The 26,741-nt window shown below is 31.0% G+C and overlaps 4 protein-coding genes across 6 annotated transcripts in view; 2 read left to right on the top strand and 2 right to left on the bottom strand.

Moving 5' to 3' along the window:
* LOC129917686 (mucin-2-like) overlaps positions 1 to 7,517 on the bottom strand; it is a 51,824-nt gene extending 44,307 nt beyond the window's left edge. For 2 of the 3 annotated variants that reach the window (XM_055997738.1, XM_055997740.1), the window contains exon 1: positions 6,849 to 7,517. The gene's annotated coding sequence lies outside the window, so the exon portion shown is untranslated. Of the gene's footprint in view, positions 1 to 922; positions 1,611 to 6,848 lie in introns of those variants that run through there. The other variant, XM_055997739.1, reaches the window with a different exon arrangement.
* Positions 7,518 to 10,026: 2,509 nt separating this feature from the next.
* Positions 10,027 to 11,088, top strand: LOC129919396 (GPN-loop GTPase 2). Its single transcript, XM_056000256.1, has one exon. The coding sequence runs from the start codon at positions 10,111 to 10,113 to the stop codon at positions 11,017 to 11,019; it is 909 nt and encodes a 302-aa protein (XP_055856231.1). The 5' UTR covers positions 10,027 to 10,110; the 3' UTR covers positions 11,020 to 11,088.
* LOC129919397 (cytosolic Fe-S cluster assembly factor NUBP2 homolog) lies at positions 11,083 to 16,165 on the bottom strand. Its single transcript, XM_056000257.1, has 4 exons — positions 15,922 to 16,165; positions 15,583 to 15,853; positions 15,350 to 15,521; positions 11,083 to 11,369 (listed from the first exon to the last, which is right to left on the bottom strand). The coding sequence occupies exons 1-4, from the start codon at positions 16,030 to 16,032 to the stop codon at positions 11,138 to 11,140; spliced, it is 786 nt and encodes a 261-aa protein (XP_055856232.1). The 5' UTR covers positions 16,033 to 16,165; the 3' UTR covers positions 11,083 to 11,137.
* Positions 16,166 to 20,161: 3,996 nt separating this feature from the next.
* Positions 20,162 to 25,666, top strand: LOC129918872 (actin-interacting protein 1). The gene is made up of 7 exons (XM_055999618.1): positions 20,162 to 20,455; positions 20,612 to 20,733; positions 20,976 to 21,066; positions 23,737 to 24,599; positions 24,657 to 25,112; positions 25,312 to 25,462; positions 25,528 to 25,666. The coding sequence occupies exons 1-7, from the start codon at positions 20,440 to 20,442 to the stop codon at positions 25,635 to 25,637; spliced, it is 1,809 nt and encodes a 602-aa protein (XP_055855593.1). The 5' UTR covers positions 20,162 to 20,439; the 3' UTR covers positions 25,638 to 25,666.
* The last annotated feature ends 1,075 nt before the right edge of the window (positions 25,667 to 26,741 follow it).

Below are 26,741 nucleotides of genomic sequence, written 5' to 3'. Positions count from 1 at the left end.
TTTTTTATCAAAATATCTCTTCTATATTCAATAGAATTTGACTGAAAAAGCATTTTGTTTTCTATAGAAACGAAGTCAACTTGATTATGAAAAAAAAGTTAAAACAAATTAACACCCTTCACAAAATTTTATATTTTGTAAATTCACATAATAGTTAAAAATGTGGTCACTCTTTTATGAAAAATTAATATAACATTTTTTAATATTTTCTACTCCACTGAATATCAGTCAATAGGTACCTACCTATTTACAACAACAACAAACAAATCAACTAGATACAAAAATATCCAATCCCCGATAGAGGTAATTGAATTTTGAATTTTCACTCAGAACGACAAAGATAATTACAAAAAAACATACATATTTCAAATAAAACACCACAAGGGTGCAATTTCATTGCAACTTAATTCTAAAAATGTTTGTTATCGGTTACATTTAATTACACTTTTGCAGTAGTAAATATAAAATTTTTGAATATGAAAAAAGTTCACTTCCTACCTACTGCTGGTGCAAGAAAGTTTTATAATATACAGGATGTGGTTCGGTTCTTATGTCTTTAGAGCGCATGTCAATGGCAGCAGCAGCTAAAATACCCTTTCCCGGTTAAAATTCTCCAAAACAAAAATGCAACTCGAGACCGGGTTTTTCACCTACCCAACCACCCACAAAGCGCACAAAACTTTTTTCTTCCACCTACTTAATAACCAAATATACACACAAAAGTAGGTACTTTTTTTCAAAATTTTGGTAAGAAAGAAAAAAAAACGCGCAATTTTATTAAAAAAGAAAAAGTAGGTACTTAGTTGGGATTACAATGTTTACAAATTACAACAATTCCCAACTGAACACAAGAGAGACATAAACAAAAATTACACAAAGAATTTAGTTTGCAAAAATATAGTAAGAGAATTTAGATATGTACTTGGTTGTGTGCTGTTCCAAGCGGGAGATAACAACGTCTTCCACATTTGATAGCCACTCTCAAACTGACTGAACTTTTCTATCATTTTGATGAGTACCTGGATGGAAATGGGGACCTACGCAATTTGAATATAGTTTATATGGGATTGTTTTTAAATTGCCAATGGTAATGGTGATTGACTGCACTGGACATGACACGAAGGACGAAGCTCTATGCTCTTGTGGACTTTGATTTGCAGAGAGGCACTACATTTATGCATATGCCACGGTTACCACAATGGTCATATATCACCAATACATGTTATTTTATATTCACTTGGTCATTTGGTAACTTTTTATTCTATTTGGTCATTTTTTTTTCTGAAGAAATGAACAAAGTATCAGTCCGCCTTATTTTAAGTGTTCCCCCCGAAATATTTCGACTAGTTCAAAATACGGAGAATTTTCCGAACGTGGACTTTTAAATTAAATCTTGTTCACGTGAAAGCCACAATATGGCTGTGATACTCCACTTTCAATTTTCATGTCTTAAACAAAATTAAAGGATGCTATGCTAGATATACAAATAAATATGTAAACTCCTGCTCAAAATTGACGCACACTTTTTTCTTCTTTAGTTATACCCCTGCATCTTATTTAAAATGGCTTTTAAATTATTTGTTGTATTTTTTTTTTGTGTTTGCTTATTGTTTAGCAAGTCAGAAAAATGCTAAACTGCAACAGTATTATCAACAAAAAAAAGATTAACAAAATTTAGCAATTCAAGGTCTGAAAACTGATATTAAAATAATTTTTGTTTTTTAAGAAAAAAAATTTTAAATACAAAAATTTGGAAGCACGTGACAGTTTTTATAATTTTATTCAATACTTGGCATTGTCTGCTCTAGAGCATATGATAATTTGGAGTGGTCTGTTCATTCCACGAATTAACTTTTGAAGGTTTTGTTGTAACTTTTCTTTCACTCCAGTTTTCTGTTGATCAAGAATGCTTGGAGGTGGATTTCGGCCGCAAATGCATTTTTTTCAATATTTCCTAGACATGTTCAATTGAATTTAAATCCGGATATCTGTGTTGCCAATTCAAAGGTGGCATATTTTAATCTTGAAGATACTCTCAAACCACTCTAGCATGCGTTATCGTGCATCAGACTGAACTGTTGACCAAATCTAGGGGTGATCGGAACCGCATGCTGTTCGAGGATATCAGGCAAGTATCTTTTTGTACTTAAAGTAGGCCTAGGAGAGCTCACTAGCTCCGTACGTGCTGTAAAGCAGATTTTACTCAATGAAAATTTATGACTCATCTCTAAAAGGTTTGCGGGTTGACGAGAGACTTCAGCATACCTCCCCAAGTCTCCCCCACAAACATTTCATTCCATACCTTCAATTTAAGCTCACTCCTGTTTTATTTGAAAAAATAACCACGATACTGTGAGATAAAGTAATAACAGGACTATTCTGTAAAATAAATATGATGTGCGTTAAATTTGAGCAGGAGTGTATATCAAAAACATTACTTATGTCCAGAAGAACAAAGAATTTTGTTTAAATGTACTGAAGATGTGCTGAGAAATTTCTAATTTTAAATAATCAATTTCATCTTTAAACATTCTAAGTAACATCAATGATCTTCTTGTCGGAAGTTTCAGTTTTAAATTTATAGATAGTTTTTTATTTTATTTGAAAAAAATTGTGCTCCAAAAGAGCTAAGTAGTCATTGCAACAAAATGGTCCATCTTAGAAATAAACTTCTAAAAATTGGATGAAATATCTTCAAAGAATTGTTTGATTACTTTTTAGTCCTAACATTTATGTAAATTTTGTGATGCGATTTCAATGAAGTTATAGGTATCTGTTGAATCGTTCTACTGCTGATTTAATATCGCTTTTATGCACCTGTTATTATTGGGATTTCTGTTGCAGATTTTATTGGTGTATCCAATCTATTGTCAGCGTCACGCGGGCGATTGCTAAGAATCGGTTAAGATTCATACATATTTATGACATACATACATAAATAACCAAATACGTTGAACCAAAAAAATACAATTACCCTGCCATAGGGGCAAAGAGTGGAGGGAACTAAAGTTTTTAATTAATATATATTGGCGCTCCTAGAGCAAGTCGTTTTCTTGTCGTTTTAGTACAAACGACTTATAGCCTATTTTTATTTTATTTGCAACAATGCACTTTAGATTTTGAATGGATACAAATTCAAAAAAAAAAAAAAATAATAATGCATCCGCAGAACAGCAAAATATAGTAAATCGTCTTCTCCACTTCCAAAGAAACACGGCCAGGATGCGATGCTGCATAATATTGTCATCTTATAAAATTGCAATTGCTTCAGTTTTTGGTTAACACTGGAATTTTGATACCCTCGCTTACGGACCAGTTTTTTTATATTTGTTATATTAGGTCTGTTAAATGAATCTGATCCGCACAGAAAAAATCCGAAAAGTACAAGTTTTTGTGTTTTATGAAAAAAACCTTGCCCCAACTTGTTCTACAATCTGTCATTTTATGTTTCATGAATTTTTTTAGCACAGAGAAGTTCAAGTTTTTCTGCTCCTATTTTTGGGGTAGAGCAAGTGCGTCAAAAGTGTCGGTTTTCAGCTGTTATTTCTTAAATTAAATTACATATATTAAATTATCCCACGCCTGAGTCGCAACCGTTCTTGATATGGGGGCAGGTTGAAATTGTCAACCCACGGAAGACTTCTTAGTGCAAAACGAAGGAATTTGCGCTGTATTGATTCAATTCTTTTTATGTGGACTTGGTGATACGGAGACCAGACTTGGCTAGCAAGAGTTTTTGATTAGTAACAAAAAAAAAATTACGGGAATATTAAAAGTGCTAGTAAATCATTTATTTTAGTAAGAAATCATTTTAAGAAATGATTTTCGAATTAAAAATTTTGCAACTGATATATCTTGTTTAATAATGAAGTTGAACTTTTCTGGTCTTTCTTGTTCTGACAGTATTTACAAACTTGTGCTGCTCTGGTCTGTTCTGTTCTGTCTTAGATTTTGTTCATTAAACAGACCTATTGAAGGTTTCAATGAACAGCAACAATTTGTATGAGTTACCTTCAAGTTAGTTGACTATAGTTAGAGCTATTTCACATTGTTCAACCCGATCATCAGACTGCTTTTAGTGGTGCTTATTCGCTTTATGTTCAATTATTTTTGAAAATAGCCCGTGTAGGACTCGAACAAGCAACCTAGCAATCGGGTTGTTTACAATAAATTTTAACAACTTTTTCAAAAAAAAAAAGCCAAACATTTGACCAGTTTTGTCCGTCTCGGAATAAGTTCGCAATAACTTTTTAATGCCTTTAGACCTTCTGATTTTAAGGGGCGGCCCAGACCAGCAAAAAAGGTGGATCGGGCCCTAACAACGGAATGAAAAATTCAGAGGTGTGTTCTTTTTCTAACAATAGTCAACTACGGTTGTTATGTCAAAAAACATTGTTGAAGTGTCATTGTTAGAAATTATTGGGTTTTTTACAAATCATTTAGAAACGATTTATTGTTAGATATTGTTTAACTGTCAAACCATCAGGAATTTTTTTTTTTTTTTTTGAGTATACTTTTATTTCAATTACACTAGTTTACAAAAAAATAAAAAAATTTTGGACACCAAGTGCCGTTATTTTTTTCGTATAGATTTGAGCCCAGAAAACTCGAAAATTTTATCTAAAAAAATATTTATGGATAGGTTTTCGAGATATGATTTTTCAAAGTTTTTTGTCGTTTTTTTTCCAGCATACTTAGTATTCGGGCTATATCTTGAGTAATAAATAACTAATCTTAACAGAAAAAACAGTTCCTGAAAGCTGATCAAATAAGCAACAATTACTAGAATAATTTTTTTTGAGTCACTCCAAAAGTTTAAGTGCATTGTATCAAAACACTTTAAAAAAATCGACTTTTTAAAGGAAATTTTTCCAAAAAAAAAACAGTTTCTTACTGAAATAAAAAATCTAAATCTTGCGAATCCTCGTAGTTTTATATTTTTTATGTAAAGTGCACTTTCTGGCAAAGATAACAAGATAATTTTCTTCAAAATCTATGCATAAGTTATAAAGATATGATAATTTTTGTAACGATCAATATTTTCGACTTTTTTTTTTGTTATTTTTTGTGTTTCCGTCTATAACTTGAAAAGGAAGCCGAATATGAAAATTTGTATTAAGTAATTTTTTTTTCAGATAATTAAATTTCCTATCAATATGTACCCTTTAAAAAAAAATATTAAAATTAAAATATTGTAAAAAAACTTATGAAAAACTATACGAAAAAGAGGAAAACATGACATTTTTGGTGTTTTTACTAAATAGTTTATTTTTATCCTTTAAGCATTTATAGATATTGAACATGTCACAGAGAAAAGAAAATACTTTATCTTTCAACATAATGGTCACAAAAATTGAATACGGCTAAAATTGGATAAAATATAGACTTTCAAAATCTACTGTTTTTGGTCTCTTTGAGCCATTTTTCTTTAACACATTTTACGAGTTGTAATAAGGAGTTTTGTATGTTTTTATGTTTATCAATTTATACTCTATTTTCTAAAACACAATCTCATATGATATCGTTTATCCTAAATCCCAAAACTATTTTCTAATTTTATAAAATGTTTCAAAATATATTTTATCCAATTTTAGCCGTATTCAATTTTTGTGACCATTATGGAAATTTAATTATCTACATAAAATTACTTAATAAAAATTTTCATATTCGGCTTCCTTTTCAAGTTATAGACGGAAACACAAAAAATAACAAAAAAAAGTCGAAGATATTGATCGTTACAAAAATTACAAAAATATATTTTGAAAACGTATCCATCGTAATTTTTTTTAAAGTGATTTCCGAGTTCCTGAGGTCAAAGTACGTAAGAAAAAAATAGTGGGATTGAGTGTCCATTTTGGCTGTAAACCAGTGTTATTATAACAAAAAATCATGTTTTTTTTAGTCAAAATAAATTCACTCGCATAATTACAAATTTTTTTCACAATTAGGTAGTTCCAAAAGAAAAAAATCTTTAAGTTTGTTTTGTAAACAAACATCCACTTTGACACATCAACTACCTCATGAGTGTTCAACTCATATCATGGAGGTGAGTTGGAAATAGTAAGGAATCGTAACTATTTGACACTTTTAAACGAGTTTAGGAACGATGTTCATCTGTCAAATAGTTACAAATCGTAACTATGTATTTTTTAGTAAAGAAACGACAATAGTTAACTATTGTTACAATGTCCCCTTGCGTTAAGCCAGAACTATAATTGTCGGATGCGTCGGATGAAACGGAGGGGAACAGCGCTCGCAACCGCACTCGACGGATGAAAAATTATCGAAAATACAAAGAAAACAACAACAATTGACAGTAGCTTCCGACTCCATCCGCCAATTATGGTTCTGGCTTTACTCGAGGCCGAAACTGAGGATCATATCTATCTATCTGAGGATCATTGGGGCGTAATTATAAACAACTCTACATAATTGTCTTCAGTTTAAGGTTTTTTTTTTGAAAAAAAAGCAAAATTATTTTGGTCTTCTTGTGGTCATTTTTTTTTTTACAATTTTGGTAACAATTTTTATTTTGAAGTGGCAACCATGTGTATATCATATCCCTATTTCCCACATTGAAAAATGAAAAGCAAAAAAAAAAAAGATTGTTCATGACCATTGAGGCAATGAGCGAGTGAATCCACCACCTAACCCCCTTGGGGCTCCTCTATCATCCCAAACAAACAAAAAACAAGAAACTTTTGCATAGATACGCTCTCAACAAATGTGAGGAAAAAGTGCACAGGACTGCACCAACAAACCCAACCAACCAACCAACTGATAAAAATGATAACCAACAAAAACACACACACACACAAATCGAGTAGAAAAGCAGAGGCAGACTTTACCTTTTGGGTTTTTAAATAAAAATTTCAGTATCTAGAAATGCAATGGTTTTTCTTCGTTTTTTTGTTCCATGGGCTCCACCGCAAGCTTCCAGTTTATCATGCGCATATTGAGCTCAAAATCCGGAGGAGTAGGTTTGTTTTTTTTTTTTATTCGTAAATTTTTTTTTCTACCACTTCTTGGTCAATGTATAGAGAATTTTTTCACACATTTTTTCATGAATGTATGAATTAGGTAAACGGTATAATTCCGTTTTTATTTTTTTCTCAATAGTTTACTTTTTTCATCAATACACTCAAAAATGTAATAGTTTTTGTTGTTTTGTCATTCATTGAAGAAAAAAGTTCTTTTATAGCGGTAAAAGATTGTATTTTTTTTTTCTTCTATTTATTATTTTTTTTTTATTTGTCTATCTTCGAGAGGAAAAAGAATATGGCGACTTGAACTGAACCAACACAAACACACACACTACACATTCCTCTAGAAAAAAATTATTTAATCAACAAAATTTAACACATTATTGTGTATTATTTCAATGAATTTCAGTTTGTATATATTAATTGATATTTATATAATAGTTTTCAAGTATTTTTATAATAAATAATTAAGTTTATTTATTATTTTTTCACATTTTGTTTTAGGAACCACAGCAAATACATATCACCATTTGGGATAATAGAAAACGGGTTGCATTATTTCGAAAATATATAATTCGAAGTAGACTTCGAAAGTTGAAATATTTTTGTGTGTTGAGAGATGATTGGTATAAATATCTATTTCATGTGTTTAGTCGGCAGGGTAGTGTTTTTTAATGGGTTGTTTTGTAGATTAATGGAGTGTTCGCACTAAAGCCTGGTACGCTGCTCGCGCTAAATTTTAGCTCCCATACAAATTATCGATAACTTTTAGCCGAGCTAAAATGGATCCCATACAAATTATCGATAACTTGTATAGGAATTTTATCTCAGCTAAAATTTAGCGCGAGCAGCGTACCAGGCTTAAGATGGAAAATATTTTTTGGAATATTTTTTTTTTTAAGTCTAGTACGCACCTGAAGCGAAACAAAAATTTTCCATACAAAAATAGCACAACGAAATCTTGAACGAAAAATTTTGTTTAGTTTTTCAGTACGCAGCTTTAAGGCTAGACCACACCGGAGACCGGAGGGTGTAGATGGTAGCGGTACGGGTACTTGTATGAAAAAAATTCCAAAATGACATGAAAGTTCAGATGTGGAATTTTTTTAATACAAGTACCGTTACCACTTTCCATACATCTACCGCATATCCTCCGGTGTGGTCTGGACTTTAAGGTATAACTACAATTGCCACTTTTTGCAAAAAGTAAAAAAATGAGTTTGAAAATTTTCACTTTTTGACTTTTTGCAAAAAGTGCACTTTAGGTGTGTTTTAATTACCACCGGTCGTAACTGGACAAAAAAACGCAGTCGGGGCTAAGCAATTTACATGTTAAATGCAACAACACTTCAGCCCCTTGGGCTTAGTTGTTTAGCCCGGAGAATTCTCTGTGCTTCCAAATTAACTTGTTCGTAAATTGTTTAGAATTTGTTTAAAAACATCAAAACTGATGTTTGGAATGACAATTATTATTTTAAATATTTATTTAATACCTAGTTAGTTTTATTTTATTTTTTTTCAAAAACACACAAGAAAACCGAAAAGCGAAAAATATGACAACTTTATATTTTTTTGTGTCAGCTGATTTCGGAACATTTAGTATGCAGTGCTGCCAATTTTTCTCGCTTAACTCCGAGGCGTTTTTTTAAACCAGTTAAGCCCGGTGGTAATAAAAAAACACACCTATTGTAGTTATACCTTAAAGCCTGGTACGCTGCTCGCGCTAAATTTTAGCTCCCATACAAATTATCGAAAATTTTTAGCCGAGATAAAATGGATCCCATACAAGTTATCGATAACTTGTATGGGAATTTTATCTCAGCTAAAATTTAGCGCGAGCAGCGTACCAGGCTTAAGGGCTGGATCCGAGGCTGAACCACGTTTGTACAACTGCCCCTAAGTGAAAAATTGAAAAGTTTTCACTCATTTATCAATTAATTTAAACTGTCCTGTGCATTTTTCTTGATTCGAAAAGCAGCGTTGACGGTTTTTCACTTTTAATTCATTTATTATGTTAAAAATTATTTTCTATCGTTTTTCTTGATTTTTAATTAATTTATATTTTTTTTATTTTGACAGAATAATCGAAGATGTTTTTTTGGTAGTATTTTCGTTGTCGATTTTTGACAATTCAAAATTTTTTGTGTTGCTTCAGCTGCGTACTACCCTACTAACAATTTTGCTTCTATAATGCTTTACAGAAGCAATGCTTTATAGAACCAAAATTGTTTGTCGGGTAGGTTTTAAATGATAAAATTCAGATCGAGCTAAATTTTAGCTCCCATACAAATTATAGATAACTTGTATGGGAATTTTATCTCGGCGACATCCCTATAGAAAAATCCTAGTCGACCGACATATCGTGCGGCTAAAATCGACTCGTGAAAAGTGGGCATAATAGAAGCGAATACCACTTTCGGTTTATGATGAGAATATTTACCGGAGTCTTATGCCAACTTGTCACTAGTCGATTTTTGCAATGTGGTGAAGCTTTTCGACTCGAGTGAACATAAGCCGTTGGTTACTAAAGTGACAATCTTCATATAAAAATCCTAGTCGACCGACATATCGTGCGGCTAAAATCGACTAGTTAAAAGTCGTCTTTATGCTGACTTTTCATGTGTCGATTTTTGCCGTATGACGAAGCTTTCCGGAGTAGGTCGACTAGGTCCATACATGCTAAAATAGCCAAATGCTTGATTGAACCAAAGTTGAATCACAGCTAATCCGCCGAAATGAGCAGGTTAAATTCTTGAACCAAAGGCTGAAACACATTTGTAGAACTGGCCCTTAGCGGTTGCTTCACAGTATCTGATTTTCGTTCAACTTATTTAATTTGAAGTTTATCTTGATTTAAAAAGTAAAACAACAAAATACAACTTTTCAGTAGATATTCTGGAACAAACCCTTTGAATTTCGTTACATCAAAACTCATCGTGTAAATGCGCACTTGCATTTAAATATCTTTGAACACATTCATCTGTCAAGAGCTTACAAAATTTTCCCTGAATGTACTTAACGAAACTTTCGTCCAATTCAACAAACTGTCACTTTTTCATCTACTGTCAAAACAATTTTTTCCGCATCCTCTATTTTCTTGTTTTCATTTTCGATTCCAAATCCAAAAATGTTATCCCCAGCCAGCAATATTCAATTTCAAAATCCTCTCTATGGCCAACTCATCATCGGTCCACCTGGATCTGGTAAAACAACATATTGCCAACATGTCTATAATTTCTACAAAGACCTCGGTCGTAATGTTTGTGTAGTAAATCTAGATCCAGCCAATGAAAATATGAATTACACACCAACAATTGATGTAATGAAACTAATTACAGTCGAAGATGTTATGAATAATCTTAATCTTGGTCCAAATGGTTCATTAATGTATTGTATGGAATATCTAGAAGAAAATTTTGATTGGTTTCTTTCTGAATTAAAGAAATCAAGTTGTAATTACTTTTTATTTGATTGTCCAGGTCAAGTCGAATTGTACACACATCACAAATCAATGACAAATATTTTTAGTAAATTAGAACGATTAGGTTATCATTTGTGTGTTGTCAATCTAATTGATTCACATTATTGTTCGGAACCAGGGAAATTTGTTTCAACTCTGTTAATGGCTTTGAATACAATGTTGCAAATGGGTTTGCCTCATGTCAATGTTTTAAGCAAAGCCGATTTGTTTAAGAAGAATGAATCCAAGTTGAATTTTAACTTGGATTTCTACACAGATGTGTTGGATTTGAAATATTTGTTGGAAGCTCTTGACACATCTCCGACAATGCAGAAATATGCTAAACTAAATGCAGCGATAGTTGGCATGGTTGAGGATTACAGTTTGGTATCATTTCAACCGTTGGATGTTAAAAGTAATGAGAGTTTATTGAGGTTGAAGAATCTAATAGACAAGGCAAATGGATATGTTTACAAAGCTGGTGAAGAGAAGTCCATCAACACGCTGATGGCGTGTGCAGTTGGTGCCGAATCGGAAAGCTATAGAAGTTCCCAAGATATTGATCCTTACCTCTAAGAATTTTACATTGTTTTCTGTTTAAATAATTTAGAATAAGAATAAATAAATAAAATATCTGTTCCATGATTTTCTTAGTTTTTTTTTTTTTAACAAAAAAATGCAAACAAAATAAATTCTATTCCACATCAACAGCTTTCGTTAGAGAAGCAACGATACTCTTGAAAGTCACTGCAGTTGTTGAGTCTGGTAATTCTGTCAACACCGATAGCGTTGTTCCACTCAGTACGCCCAATCTTGGATCAATCGGCAGTGTACCCAAATGAGGTACATTAGCGAACTTTGCCAACTCAACACCACCGTTGGATGAGAATATATTCGTGCAGGTGGTGCAATGTGGACAGATGAATCTAAAAAAAAATTAGAGAATAAAATCAATGGGAACAGCCAACTCCAGGGGACAGTACGATAACTAAGACGGTGAAAATTGGAACAGATTCTTGTAGAGGAGTTAAATGTAATATAATATTTTGGGGGGGAATCTATATCCCCTTTTTCAAAAACCAGAATTTTACACTTAATTTTAATCAAGTAATTGAATCGGTCATTGCAAAAACCACTTAAGTCACATTTTTTTTAAAATCAATTTTCGAAAATCGTTCCTTAAAGGTAGATGCTTATTCTTGGTAAAAAGCAGATAACGGTTATTCCAAAAACAACTTAAGTCCAGGGACTTAAGAGGTTTTTGCATGCACTGTTAATGGCAGGTAAAGTTATATCTAGCTGAGTTTAAAATTTGTAACGTCCTGATTGTTTCAACTATAGCCGGGTTTTATTTTCCTCGTGATCCAGATCTCAATTTACGGCACACGATTACGATCATACGTTAACGTTTTTACTATTTCTGTCTCTATTTAATTAGTAGAAAAAAAAAGGGACACATAGCAACCATACGTTAACGAACGTGTGCCGTAATTCGACCCCAGATCATCGTTTTTATTTGCTTTACAATAAGAGTAGGATTTTGTTTTCTTACTGTAACGCAGGTAAATACAATGATGTAATCTGGATCACAGGGAAAATAAAACATGGCTAATATTCAAGTCTTCAATTTGGATAATATTTGCCACAAATATAGAGGAATTATTACAAATAGACCAGATTTCTTTTTGTTGAAACGGTTGGTGATCCAACCCAAATAAGAATGATAGTGAATATGATTATGCGCCTTAAAATAATGAAACATGTAAAATAATACATGTGACATGTAAATAAATATTTTTTTTTTAAATAATTTTCAATAATAAACCATTACATAATATGTAAAAGAGATTATATTGGTTAAATTACACTAGTCCAAAAAATTAAAGGAGTGATTTTTTTTTAGTGATTTTCGACAAGCTGTATCTCAGTAAAAAAAATGATCGTATCATGACAAAAAAAAAAGCGAATTATTTTATTTTAGGATTTTAGTACTAAATATTTTATTTCAAATAGTAATACAGCTAAATCATTGGAACTGTTCAAAAACCAAAATTTTCCAATTTTTTTATAATTATTTTTCTCTTATAGTAGAGTAACTAAAGCAAATTATTAGGGAACCCGGCCGAACAGCTCTGATTTTGACGATTTTTTTTTTCAAACGTAGGTAATTAAAAATACTTTAAAGTCTATAGATTAAAAATTGCCGGTGTTGCCGTATTGTTTTTTTAAATTAAAATTAATTTTTTTTTAACAAAACCATTTTTTTTGCTTAAATTTCATAAAACAAATGATAGCAAAAGATTCTCTAGGTAATTTAAGGAAAATATATAAAAGGCAGTAAGGGACAATCTTCCATCGTTTAAGCGATAAATGCAATTTTCTAACATTCTGACCTCAAACACAAACAAAATATTTTGAAAACAACGGCAACACCTACAATATTTTAAAATACATTTTTAAAAAGCCAGAAGCTCATTCTTATCTCTTAAATTTAAATCCACTAAATTTAATCAAGACTTTTTGAAAAAATGGTCCTCAAACTCAGAATTAAAAAAAAAAATGTTATTAGAAAAATTTAAAATGACTTTTTTCCAAACTTTTTCTAATAAAATATGAATTTATTTAAAAAAAATTTTTGGCCATAAATATTATCAGTTAAATTTCGAAGCAAAAAAGGTAAAATATATCACACTTTTGAAAAAAAAAAATGAAAAATTACTTCAATTTCAATGGTTTTTTTTATTAAAACTGAATTTTTGCATTGAAATAATTAATTTTCTCAAAGACTGTGGTAAACAGGAACTTTAAATTTTTGCTATTTAACTTTCAACAGTAAGGGTTATTAAATGAATAAAAAATAATTTTATGTTTAGATGTTGAACTTAAAAAAAAATAAGTTAAATTTTTTTTCAAAACTCTTATTAAAAAAAGTTCTTCGAAAATGAAATACTTTTTAATTTTTTTCATAAACCGTAATACATATTGACAGTTCGTTTTTTAATTTCAAATCATAATAAATGCGGCGAAAAAAATTTGAAAATAAATGCATTTTATATTACGGCCAAGTTTAAAAGCGACATGTTAAAATTTTTTCAATAATTTTTTTTTTCAAAAATCTGAGTTCAATTACCATTCTTTCAAAAGCCGTTCATTCAATTAACTTAATTTTAATTTTACATATATGACTAAGCTTCTAGCTTTTCAAAAATGTATATTTGAATATTGTAGGTGCTGCCGTTGTGTTCAAATATTTTTTTTGTGTTTGAAGTCAATTAATAAGAAAATTGCATCTATCGCTTGAACTATGGAAGATTGTCCCTCACTCCCATATATTTTTTTTCCTTGAATTTCCTAGACAATCTTTTGCCATCAATTAATTTATTAAATTTAAGAAAAATTTTTGAAAAAAATTTGTTTTTGTTCACAAAAATCTTCAATTAAATTTAAAAAATCAAAACGGCAACACCGGCAATTTTTAATCTATAGACTTTAAAGTATTTTTAATTACCGACGTTTGAAAAAAAAGATCATCAAAATCTAAGCTGTTCGGCCGGGTTCCCTAATATTGCCAATTTTTGAGCTTTAGTTACTCCACTATTAAAAATGGGAAATTTTTTTTCTGATAAAATGATTATTATTTTTAGAAAGGCTATTTATTTAGCTTTAAGATTCTTTTTATTTAAATCTTTTACGATTTTTTTTAGAGTGCAATATCAGTCATCAAACAAATAACCATATTCTTGACTTTTACTATCAATACCGCAACAACAGATCATTTTAGAAAAAATTCAAAGATATATTTAAAAACTTCATTCAATTCTCTACAAAGAAATTAAGTTTACTTTGTTAAAGATCAATTTAGAAAAGCCATCAAAAAAGGCCTTTTAAAAGTTTTTACAAAATTTACCACTATTTTATAACTTTGGGAGATAATATTAATCTGAGGGTTAGTTATTGAAGATTTATATGAAATTAATCTGCAAAGTTACAGACTTATTCACCAAACAGTTTTTCTGTTCTGAGGGCTTGAACTTTTGAGATTAAATAAAACACCATATTTTTCCATCTGTAAGTGACTTACCTTTAATAACTTTTTTATGGGCAAAATCTAATTCTTTTGAGTTGATTTTAACATTTAATTAATTAATATCGTTTGACTTCTAGATAAACCAAATAAAATTAAAATAATTTTAAAAAAAGAGAAATTATCCAAAAATGGTATGAAAATTTTTTTTTTTTTTGAAAACTATTAAAGCCCCCGCACACTATCTTCAAACTCTCTATTGGCCGACAGTTTAGATGGTCTCTTAATCAGTGTGAAAATGTATGAAAGCGCCGATGAGTATCGGCCGATCAAAAAGTTTGTTTGATCGAAAAAAAAAGTTCGTTTTGCTACACAATTGCCTTCAAACTAAAATGTTTCCTACCTAACCGACTATTTAGTCGGCTGCCTGTGCGCACACTAGGAGCCCAACCCGAACAAACTATCGGCCGGTGTGCGGGGGCTCTTAATTTTCGTTTGGTTTATTTAAAATTCAAACGATATTAAACTCAAATGAATTTTATTTTGCCCATAAAAAAAGTTATTACAAGTTACTTTGCAGATTAATTTTAGGTATATTAAGCTTCAATAACTAAGACTCAGTTGGGTGAAATTCTGGTTTTTGAAAAAGTTATCATTCATAACTGTAGGTGTTGCCGTTGTTTTTAAATTTTTTTTTTATGATTTTGAAAATTTCAGAACATTTTCTTCCCTCCTAAACTGGGGGAGATAGACTCCATCCCATAGTAAACAAAAAAACCCTTGTATTTGACTCCTCTACAAGAATCTGTTACTTAATTTCACCACCTTAGTTATCGTACTATCCCCAAGAAATTCATTGAAAATATACCATCTCGAACTTACCCGCTCATGTTTTCAACAATTCCCAGAATGTTAATATTTGTCTTTTTACAGAATGTAATTTCTTTGCGGACATCGTCCAAGGCCACTTGCTGTGGTGTGGTGACAATAATTGCTCCATCACATTTTACATCTTTCATGCATTCCATCACAGTTATATGTTCATCGGATGTTCCTTTTTTGAGGACAAAAATTGTTAGATCCTCAAACTACTATTTGTTATAATGTTTTATTACCTGGTGGAGTATCAATAATCAAATAATCCAAATCATCCCATTTGACATCGGTTAGAAATTGTTTAATCATCATAGTCTTTTTCGGACCTCGCCAAATGACAGCATCATTTCGATTTTTTAAAAGAAATCCAATTGACATTACTGCAAGCATTTTATCTTCGCTGGAATAAATTGGAACCCATCCTTCATCACATTGATAGATTTCTTTGCCTTCGAGTCCCAAGAGATAGGGGACACTGGGACCGCATAAATCAATGTCTAGTAAACCTACCTATTTTGATAGAAATGATTAAAATTCTGATACAGTCATTGGATTAACAGAAAACAAAAAAAAAAAACCTTTAATCCATGTTCTTTAAGAGCTAGAGCAAGTTGTGTACTGACTGTTGATTTGCCAACACCACCTTTTCCAGAAAGGACTAGTATAACGTGTTTAACTTTGTCTAGCATTTTTGATTCTATTTTAAAATTAAACAGATTTTAATAAATTTTTAGTCGATTGGAAAAGTTAAATAAAAGTGTAAAAAATAAATTGTTTTTATCAGTAAATTTTTTGTGAGATGTCAAAATCAGCTGTGAAAGGAGTGCGTTCAGTGCGTAGGAAATGTGTTGTCATTTGAGGTGAGTACGCATTCAGAGAATTGTAGTTTTTTTTGCAGTTTCCACACGATGCATGTTCAGTACATTCATCTTCTTTAGTGATGTGCTTCCATAAATTTAAAAAATATTAGAGGTATTCACGTAAACACACGCGGAAACACACATAGAAACCGTAGAGTTTTCTTTCGGTAGAAATGAGCTGTCAAAATTTGTATATGGGAAAAATATTTTGCAAATCATAAGAATTTTATCTCACTAATTTGAAATAGAAACCGTAGAAAAAAAATCTGATAAACTTTCGGTGAGTTCAATCCCTTAACGGATAGGCTATCTGAGATACCCGTAACTGGATTTAGTTAGGCTTGTGTAGTTCGCGAACGAACTAGTTCAATGAACTAGTTCATTTTGGTGAACTATTGAACTTAGTTCACTTACTTAGTTCAATTTAGTTCGCGAATAGCGAAAAAGATTTTTTTCAACAAACTAAACAGCAACCTAGAGCAGTCGTAATATGACATTACAAAACAGCTTTCGCTCACTTTACGTTATGATTTTTTTTTATATATGTATTTTGGGTGAAAGGAAGTCCCATATTTATAGGGAATTTTCAAATTTGGTCCTTGTCTTCCTTTGTCTTATACGCGGACAGCGCCCTTTTAACCCGACAAACGTTTAAAGAATAGGGGTTCAGAAACCAAAGTACATATGAAATTGCATCCAATTCTTTGTGGAGCGAAATCAGTTCTTCTGCTCTACCTCAAGATTGAGATGTAAAACAAAAGGCACAAGGTTGCTTGTGCCAGTATTAGCGTTTCTTCTTCAAGCACAACTTGTTCTTATTTCTGAGCAAGAACAAAAAACAAGTAGCATCTTGGTACTTGCATTACTATGATTTTGATTTAATGAAAGCACGAACTTCTTCAAGACTTTCGTCAGGAACCAGAAAGCTCGACAAGTATATGAACGAAATTAAGAATTTTTATAAAAAAAGAAATATGTATCTGTTATTTTTAGGTTGTACTTGTTTTATTATGTAGAATGCGTCAATTTTACATAAATTTGGATACAGTTTGTACAAAGTAATTTTGTTTTTTGATTCTAACAAAACCGGAGTGATTAAAATAAATTGAACTAAAATGAACTAGTTCAGAACTAGTTCAGTAGCGTGATTTGAACTAAAGTGATCGATCACTCAAATGAACTAAAGTGCCCAACTCTAATTTAGATAACCACAAATAAAATATGTGTTAATATTAGCCCTTTTTTTATTATCACTTGATCCATATAGATCATTAATTAAAATGTATTACAACAACTACATGAGATCTTGCTTTTCATCAGGATCACGAATCGTGATCTTGCTTTTAATCAGGATCACGAATCGTGATCTTGCAAAGATCTCATTTAGTTGTTGTAACACGTTTTAATTGACGGCTTTGAAAAGAGAATATTATTTTAATTGAGCAAATTAAATTTTTTTTTATTAGGGGTATTCACGATTAAATGCAAATGGTCTTGTATCGTTCCTAAAGTGCAAAAGTGTAAAATTTTCTTAAATTTAAACAGCCCAATATACAGACTACAATTTTTTTTACACTTTTGCAATACGCTAACCCTATTGCAAAAATAAAATACAATGATGCAAAATTTGCCTTTTGTAGTTGTGGTAGTAGAAAAATAAAATTTAGCAATTTTACACCTTTTCGTTGCACCGTAGTTGCATGTAGTTAAGGCTTAACTACATACACCACTTTTTGAAAAAGTACAAAAGTGAAAATATTTTTTTTCTGGCTAGCGCAATTGTTTTGTAAAAAAGAGTATACAAATTCTTTTTTAGACCAAAAAATAAGCTTTCTGCATCGTTTGTTTTAATTTTCCAGTCCGGAAAACTATATTCACGATCCGATGCAACTGGTCTAGTATCATTGCAAAAGTACAAAAGTGTAATATCTTACAACACTACAACAACAAAATATATGGATTGAAATTTTACAATGGTCTTGCACTTTTGCTATACCCTAACCCTATTGCAAAATGAAAATACAATGGAGTAAAATTATTTTTGACAGATGGCAGCTCACCGTCACGTCACCCATAATAAACATTTTGTCTTTTTTATTATGTTTATAATGGTTGTCGCTACTCATGTCTTGTAATTTAGTTTCTTTTGATGTAAAATAATTAGTGAAAATTAATTAACCCGAACAAAACAAAGAATTAAATTATAAAAACTGAAAAAAAAGAAGCAATGGTGGAGGAAAAAAAAACATCATTCATGCTTCAATATTTACTATAGATAAGAAGAGGGGCGTTCACGATCTATTGTAAAAAAATAAAATTTTACATTTTTACTAGGCCTATTGCACCAGATCGTGAATACCCCTTATATAAAAATGCGTTTGAAATTTTCACTTTTGTACTTTTTCACTTTTTGAGCCAATGTAGTTAAGGCTTAAAGGCTTAACTACGTTTCCACCTACCCTAAATCCGAGATTTAGGTAAGTAGATTTATAATAAATCTCGAGATTTATTCTATCTACTTAGCTAAATCTCGGATTTAGCGTAGGTGGAAACATAGTATAAAGCCTGGCACGCTGCTCGCGCTAAATTTTAGCTCACATACAATTTATCGAAAAATTTTAGCCGAGCTAAAATGGATCCCATACAAGTTATCGATAACTTGTATGGGAATTTTATCTCAGCTAAAATTTAGCGCGAGCAGCGTACCAGGCTTTAAGGCTTAAACCATACATGTAAAGTGCCTGGCTACACGGTGATTTTTCAAACGCCTAAGCAGTGAGTTTGTAGGCAAGAGGGATGAAGAGTGAAGGGGGAAGATGCTCATGAAGGGAACTGAATTTTCTGAGGGCAGTACAGTTCCATTGCTAAATTTTTCCTCTCTTTGACATTTGTTCCTAGAAAATGTAAAGTGGAACGTGATTGGGCACAACAGTAGGTCTGTTTGGGTACTGCCTAAAACAGAAATATTTCAACTTTTTTCAACTTTTTTAACCCAATTCCTGTTTGGGTACTCTGAAATTGTACATTTTTTCACAAAAAAGATGGCCGCGAGAGAGAAAAAAATTTCCCCTTCTTGCGAATTTCTGCCCAAAAAATTTCATCGAACAAAAATCTGAAATCTGTCAAAAGGTAGTGCTTTCTCTGTTTTTCTTTATTTGTTCTTGTCGCACAACATAAAGAAAACAAACTACAAACATGGTGGCGTGGATTTTTTTCTTGCTTTTTTTTTATTTATTTCGTTTTAGTGATGTAATGCTCAAAACAAATAAATATTTTATGAACAAAATAATAAAAAAAGTGTTTCAAAAATAAAACAAAGTGTTTTTAATATTATTCATTTCTTTTTTTTTTTTTTAATTTGTGTTTACATTTTTTAATGAACAAAACAAAGTACAAACATGGCGATGTGGCTATGTTTTGTGTTTTTATTTTTATTTTTTGTGTTTTAATGGTTAAGAAGTGCTTTATTTTATAAATGATTTATGAAAAAATGAATAAAAAAAAGTGTTTGTAAAACAAAATGTTTTGATATTTTTCCTTTCTTTATTTTTTTTCAATTGGTGTTGTTGTTTACATTTTTGTTGTTGTAGAAAATGTAGCAGAAAATTTTGTGCCAAAAGCGTTTGGGTACTTTTACACAATTTTTCTTTCTCTGAGAGAATTTCATCCCCACTCCTTAAAATTTGACAGGTTTCATATTTTTGTGCAAAAAGAACCCAAACAGACCTAGTGTGTAGCCACCGCATGTGATTTTTCAATCGATTGAAAAATCTGCGTAGCCAGGCACTTTGGTAGCAAAGTTATCCCATAAAAAAAATCACAAATTCCTTGTGTTTCATGCTTAAAGCGGCTGTGTTCCACAAAACCCCCAAAAAAACTGACATTTCTTCCACTCGTCTAAAAAAAACTCTCAAATTTCGTTCAAATTATTTTCGTTCAAAAATTTAATAATTGCCATATATGGAAATTGCACAAACGGCAAGTAGACAGCTGCTAGACAAAAAGTGTATTCTTCTTCTCGTTGGAACAGAATTTCTCTAGGCCGTATATCTAATAAAAATTTTAATTTTCTTAAAAATAATTTCCAAAAAGTAAATAGAAAACTTTCTATTTGTTTTTCATCATAAAAAAAAACTCAAATAAAAGTTACCACAATTTAAATTTGGAGGAGAAGTTTTGTGTGTTTGCAAAAGAGAATCTAATCTTTCTAGCTGGAAAAAAAGAAAAAAATTAAACATGGCCTATTCGAATAGTAAGTGTGCAATCGAGTGTGAATATTGTGTGCATTCATGCCACCGTGAATATATGCCGGCTAACCTTGTTAACAAAAATTCACATAAAACTTAACAAAACTTAAAACCTCTCCTATGTCGAGATTTTTGTTAAAAATCCCTTTATTTTTTTCTAGAATTTATTTATGCATCACTGCCAAGAACCCAAAGAGGACAACCAATTGTGTTGGGCGCCGATCCAAAGGGAAAGAATTTCCTCTACACAAATGGAAATTCTGTAATCATTCGAAACATTGAGGTAATTCATTCATTTGCACTTTGATTTCGAATCTTATTCGCAATTTTAACAAATTTTGACATGATATTCCTCTTTTAGAGAAGGAAAATTTATTATTTTCATTATATTTTTGATAGTCTGTAAAAGTCCCACGCAATGATCTATTTTTGGGGCTTATTTTTCTCTGATTTTTTCATATATTTTCTTTCCTTTTATTTTATTTGAATTTGTTTGTATATATTTTTGTCTTGTCTCCCAATTAGAATCCAGCAATTGCTGATGTTTATACTGAACATTCGTGTGCCGTTAATGTTGCCAAGTATTCGCCAAGTGGATTTTACATTGCGTCTGGCGGTAAGTATTTTAATTTAAATCAAATCAAATTTATAATCTTATTAAATAAATATGATTTTTATTTTTATTTTGTTGAATGAAAAAGAGAGATTTGAAAATGACTCATAAAAATGATTCTGATTTTGGTTTTAAGAAATTTATTTTTTTTTTATTGGAGGATATTTGTTATCAAATTTGTTTTGATAAAAAAAATTTGGTGGTAAAGATAAGAAAGTTAGGTATACAATAATAACAAATGCTTCTAAATGAGAAAGGGAGTGGGAAATGATAAACTTAAAACAGCTAAAACAACACTGCGTTTATAAAAATATGGAAATAAACAATAACTTGATTTATACAGCTGTATTAATTGAATCACTTTTTTTAAAGGTTAGTTGTGACTAAAGAAGGAATTAATAACAAATTAGGCAATGGAAAGAGAGACTACAATATAAATGACTCAGAGGGGCTTTGTTTGAACTTTGTTGAGATTTTTTTTATGTTTAGGTTGATGGAAAGTCAGTGACGATTTGTTGTCATGCTTAATTCAAATAAATAAACATTATTGTGATGAATAAGCAAAATATGATTTTAATGAAACAAAAATGTACCTGTGAAACTTTCACTTTAATGTCAATATTAGCTAGAACTTTATGTACTATTACTATCTGATTCTTCTTTTAACATAAAAATTCCGATTATGATTTGATTCGTTGTCTGTTAGAATATATAGGACCTATAGATATGGACAATAGCATAATTTTGATTTTCCTTGAAAAGGAAATAATATTAATTGTGAATTGTGAACTTTAATACGTATTTCAATTTTTATATCGGAACATGAATAAACTAATGAGGATTAATTAATGGCGTTTTCGATTGGCAGTCCGGAAGCGTCCGGAATCATTCTGAAAAAATTTTATTCATACAAAACTGTCAGTTTTGTGCGAATAAAACGCTTTCAGAATGATTCCGGACTGCCAATCGAAATTACTATAAATTAATAATTAGAAATAATTTCAATTCAATTTTCAAAAATTAAATTTTGTTAGAGATTACTTTATTTCTTGTAGACAAGGAAATAGAACACATTCCTTAAATCGTAAAAAAAAAATACATTATCTAAGCAAAAATTCTCGCAATTTCCAAAGAATTCAGTATAACTAACTTACAGTAGGTGGCCACATGATTATGACCTATAAAATTTTTCAATTGTCACTAATTCTTTAACTAGAGAGCTAAAATCTAGTTTTATTTTATTTTTTCTGTACAGTACAGTATTATAACGGTTGTATAAAACATTATGCCACTACGAATTTTTTTTTTTAAGAGTCAAAAAAATTGATGATTTTTTCAATATTTCGTGTGTTTTCCATTTGTTGCAAAATACCTTTATTCTTTCGGAAACTTTGTTTTTACCTGAATGAGTTGTTGTCCCGTGCTTGTAATAATTCAGCCACTCACCACTTAGCTTTTTAACCAGTTGGTATAAGGTTTTCTGCAGCATTTCGCTAAGAATCCTATAAGAGCGTTATTTTTTTTTTTTTTTATATATTTATTTGGCAATATTTTGCCATTTAAAAAATCATTACAATCATTTTATATAACATATTTTAAATAAATCTATCTATCTGTGGAATTCATCCCCGGAAAATTACCAGGCCGGTTTATTCTTTTCTTACTTAGTAAGGACGTGACGCTCTTAGCGTTACAGTAGAAAGCTGTAATAATAACTACTGTACAGAAAAAATAAAATTAAATTAGTTCTTAGCGTAACAAATTTGTGAAAATTTTCATTAATCATGTGGCAACCTACTGTAGTATTTTGTTAGTTTCCCGCGTTTTTTTTCAAGTTGCTTGACACCTTCGCTTCCTTTATTCCGGCCCAAATTTCGTTTGAATTTTGTTTACCCATGTTAAGATCGGGAGCTGGTCAGGTGCAAGCATCGATTTATTCGCCCAAAAACCAGCTTTTGACTGTTTTTGAAATTTGATATTAAGTCCTTCTTATAAGACTGCTTGACACGTTCCAACCATAATGGTGCAAAATGACTTAAAAGACCGACATTGGTCAGTTTTGCGAACAATTCTTGACTTGACTTGACTGTGAAAACAGAAAATAATAAAACCTTTTGCTTATTTCATAATTTTTTTTAAACACTTGTTAGTTAAGTAGTAGTTAAAGTAACTACAAAAAAAATGCTTTCTCCGTACAAAATAAAAGTGGTTAAAAAATATGTCCATTAGTGAGAGAGTAAAGAAAAGCATATAAATGCAAATAATTACCCAGGAGAACTGCACTTTTAAAAATTTGTGCAAACCATTGTTTGCAAAAGATATAATATTGGCTTCAAATAGAAAACTGGAATAATCGTTCAATATTCAATTTATAAAACACTTTAAAATGTGTTAATTTGTATAAATACCTTTTCAATAGATTTAAACGTAAAAAAAGTATCTTAATACTTATTTCGCTCTGCTTTTATGATTAGAAATTTGCTAATAAATTGCGGTGACCTCGCACCCTTTTATCATGTTTAGGACTTCAATTTAATCTTTTCAATTATTTTTCAAAGAACTGCTAAGTTATTTTGATTTTAAAAAAGCAAAACAAAAAAATATAATATGTACAAATATAACACCACAGAAGCCACATGAAAATAAATCTATAACTTGTTCTCTTACAATCAGATCAATCCGGAAAGATTCGTATTTGGGACACTGTCAATAAGGAACATATTTTGAAAAATGAATTCCAACCCATTGGAGGCCCAATCAAGGATATTGCATGGTCACCCGATAACCAGAGAATTGTCATTGTTGGTGAGGGTCGTGAACGTTTCGGTCATGTTTTCATGACTGAAACTGGAACATCTGTTGGTGAAATCAGTGGACAATCGAAACCGATCAATTCATGTGATTTCCGCCCAGCCAGACCATTTAGAATTGTAACTGGAAGTGAAGATAATACAATTGGTATTTTCGAAGGACCACCCTTCAAATTTAAAATGACCAAAACAGATCATTCAAGATTTGTACAAGCTGTCCGTTACTCACCTAGCGGTCATTTGTTCGCCTCCGCTGGTTTTGATGGAAAAGTATTCATCTATGATGGTGCTACCTCAGAATTGGTTGGAGAAGTTGGTAGTCCAGCTCATAAGGGTGGTGTGTATGCTGTAGCATGGAAACCAGATGGTACTCAATTGCTTACTTGCTCTGGTGATAAGACTTGTCGCTTATGGAATGTTGAAACACGTGAACTTATCACCGAATTTGTTATGGGAACAACTGTTGATGATCAACAAGTTTCTTGTTTGTGGCAAGGAGAACATTTACTTACTGTTTCGTTATCTGGCAATATTAGTTATTTGGATGTCAATGATCCAACAAAACCACTTCGAGTAATTAAGGGACACAATAAACCAATAACTGTATTGGGATTGAGTGATGATCGTAGCACTATCTACACTGGTAGCCACGATGGTGTTGTGACAAATTGGAACTCTGGAAGCGGTGTCAATGATCGTATTGGCGGTGCCGGACATGGCAATCAGGTAACTAACTTTGAATTGCATAAACAAAAGCATTTCTTATAAATGAGTTCTCTTTAGATCAATGGCATTGCTGCATGGGAAGACTTTGTTTACACCTGCGGTATTGATGATTCCTTGCGAAAGATCAGTGTCGAAGGAAATGCTTATACAGATTTCGTTGTTAAACTAAACTGCCAACCCCGAGCTCTTACCATTTTCCGAAAGGAAAATATCATTGCTATTGCGTGTGTGAAAGAAATAACTTTGGTTCAAGATAATAAAAAAATATTTTCGCTCCCAATCAAATACGAAGCCAGTTCGATCACAGCCAATGCAGAGACAATGGAATTGGCTGTTGGAGGAGATGATCAAAAATTGAGAATATACTCGTTGAGTGGCAGCTCATTGGAGTTGAAAACTGAACTCGAACATTTAGGAGCTGTAACCGATTGTGTGTATTCTCCTGATAATAAACTTCTTGTGGCTTGTGATGCCCATCGTAAGGTTGTGCTGTATTCTGTTCCTGAATATAAGGTGAGAGTCCATTTTTATAGATTGTTTCTTTAATAGAAATAACAAATTAGTAACGCTTGTATTTTATTGCTATTTTTTTTTAAATTTGCTTTTCATTGGAAAATTGAGTAGACGGTGAGCTAGAGTTAGAGTTGTTAGAACACATAGTCGTTTAAAGATCAAATTCTAAAATAGTATTTTTTTTTATTGATTTTTTTAGCCTGCTCATAACAAAGAATGGGGCTTCCATAATGCTCGTGTTAATACAGTGGCGTTTTCACCAAATTCACTTCTAGTCGCTAGTGGATCGTTAGATACGACTATCATCATTTGGTCTGTAGCAAACCCATCAAAACATACTATTATTAAAAGTAAGTTTAATTTTTTTCCTTTTTTGCGTGAGGCATGTTATTAATATATTTTTGTTATGTTGTAGATGCCCACCCACAGTCACAAATTACTCGTTTAGTGTGGTTGGACAATAACACTGTGATCTCAACCGGACAAGATTGCAACACAAAAGTCTGGGAAGTCGAAACTATTTAAATAAAAAAAAAAAAAAAAACATAAAAATACTGTAACAACGAAGTTTTTAAAACGAGAGTTACACAAACATTTTATAATTATTATAATTATCAGTAATATACATACAATCGTGTTTTTGATTTATTTACATTATTTACAAACAAATTTATACTTTGAGATGAGAACCAAATAACACGTGTCAATAATAATATTTATTTTTCTAGCATTTTATTTGAAATATATTTCATTTATTAAATAAATAACATAAATTATAAAAAAAAATAACAATAGAATTTCGTATATTTAGTTAATCTACAAAAATAAAACAAGAATCCTTAAAATATTTTCTAAGAAAAAAAAAAGTATTTTTTTTTGAACAATCAAAAACTGTTATAGTTGCATTTTTTTTTTAAATTAATTTATTTTATTTGTACCAAATTTGTATTATGTAATTGATTTTGTCGTTTATTATTTTTTTTTTTGTTTAACTATCTCTGATCTTGTGCTGAAATATTGCTTGTATTTTTTTTCAATTATTTTGTAATAATTTAATAAATAAAAAAAAGAACTGGAAAAATAACAAAAAAATGTTATTCTGTTTTAATAAATCACAAGCTTGGTTCACTAATGGTTGTGCGTCTGCTTGGTTATGGATTTGGTTGTTTAGGAACGATTTTTAAAATCCTTCACAACTGCATAGATTCGTAGGAAAACATTTCAATCGAAAAAGTCAAATGTTTGCGAAGTTAGAAATTAAAACAAAAACTCCGTTTGCCTCTCCTAAAACTAAAACTAGGAAGAACTTGTCTCGTGGGAAAATACTCATTCCCTACAAGAGGACCATTGGATATTGGTTTTCAATTCTTGTCATTTTGGTCGAAATCGAGGAATTTAGAATTTGTTTGGCAAAGCTTTTGAGATCAAAATACTTTAGCAAATAATATTACACTCTAAAAATTTGACATGAATCCTTTAGATTTATTACTTTGATTTCAAAGAAGGTTCGTAATCAGAAACTTAAAATTTGTGAGAAATGTCATAAAAATCATATTCAGCCCTACCCTGAGTTTCAAGAGGAAATTGTTCGTCACCAAAATTTAAGTAAGAGAAAGAGCTGCCGACAAC

This window comes from Episyrphus balteatus, chromosome 4 (genome assembly GCF_945859705.1).
Source record: "Episyrphus balteatus chromosome 4, idEpiBalt1.1, whole genome shotgun sequence".
NCBI classification, from domain to species: Eukaryota; Metazoa; Arthropoda; class Insecta; order Diptera; family Syrphidae; genus Episyrphus; species Episyrphus balteatus.
This window is presented reverse-complemented; position numbering and strand designations above follow the sequence as displayed.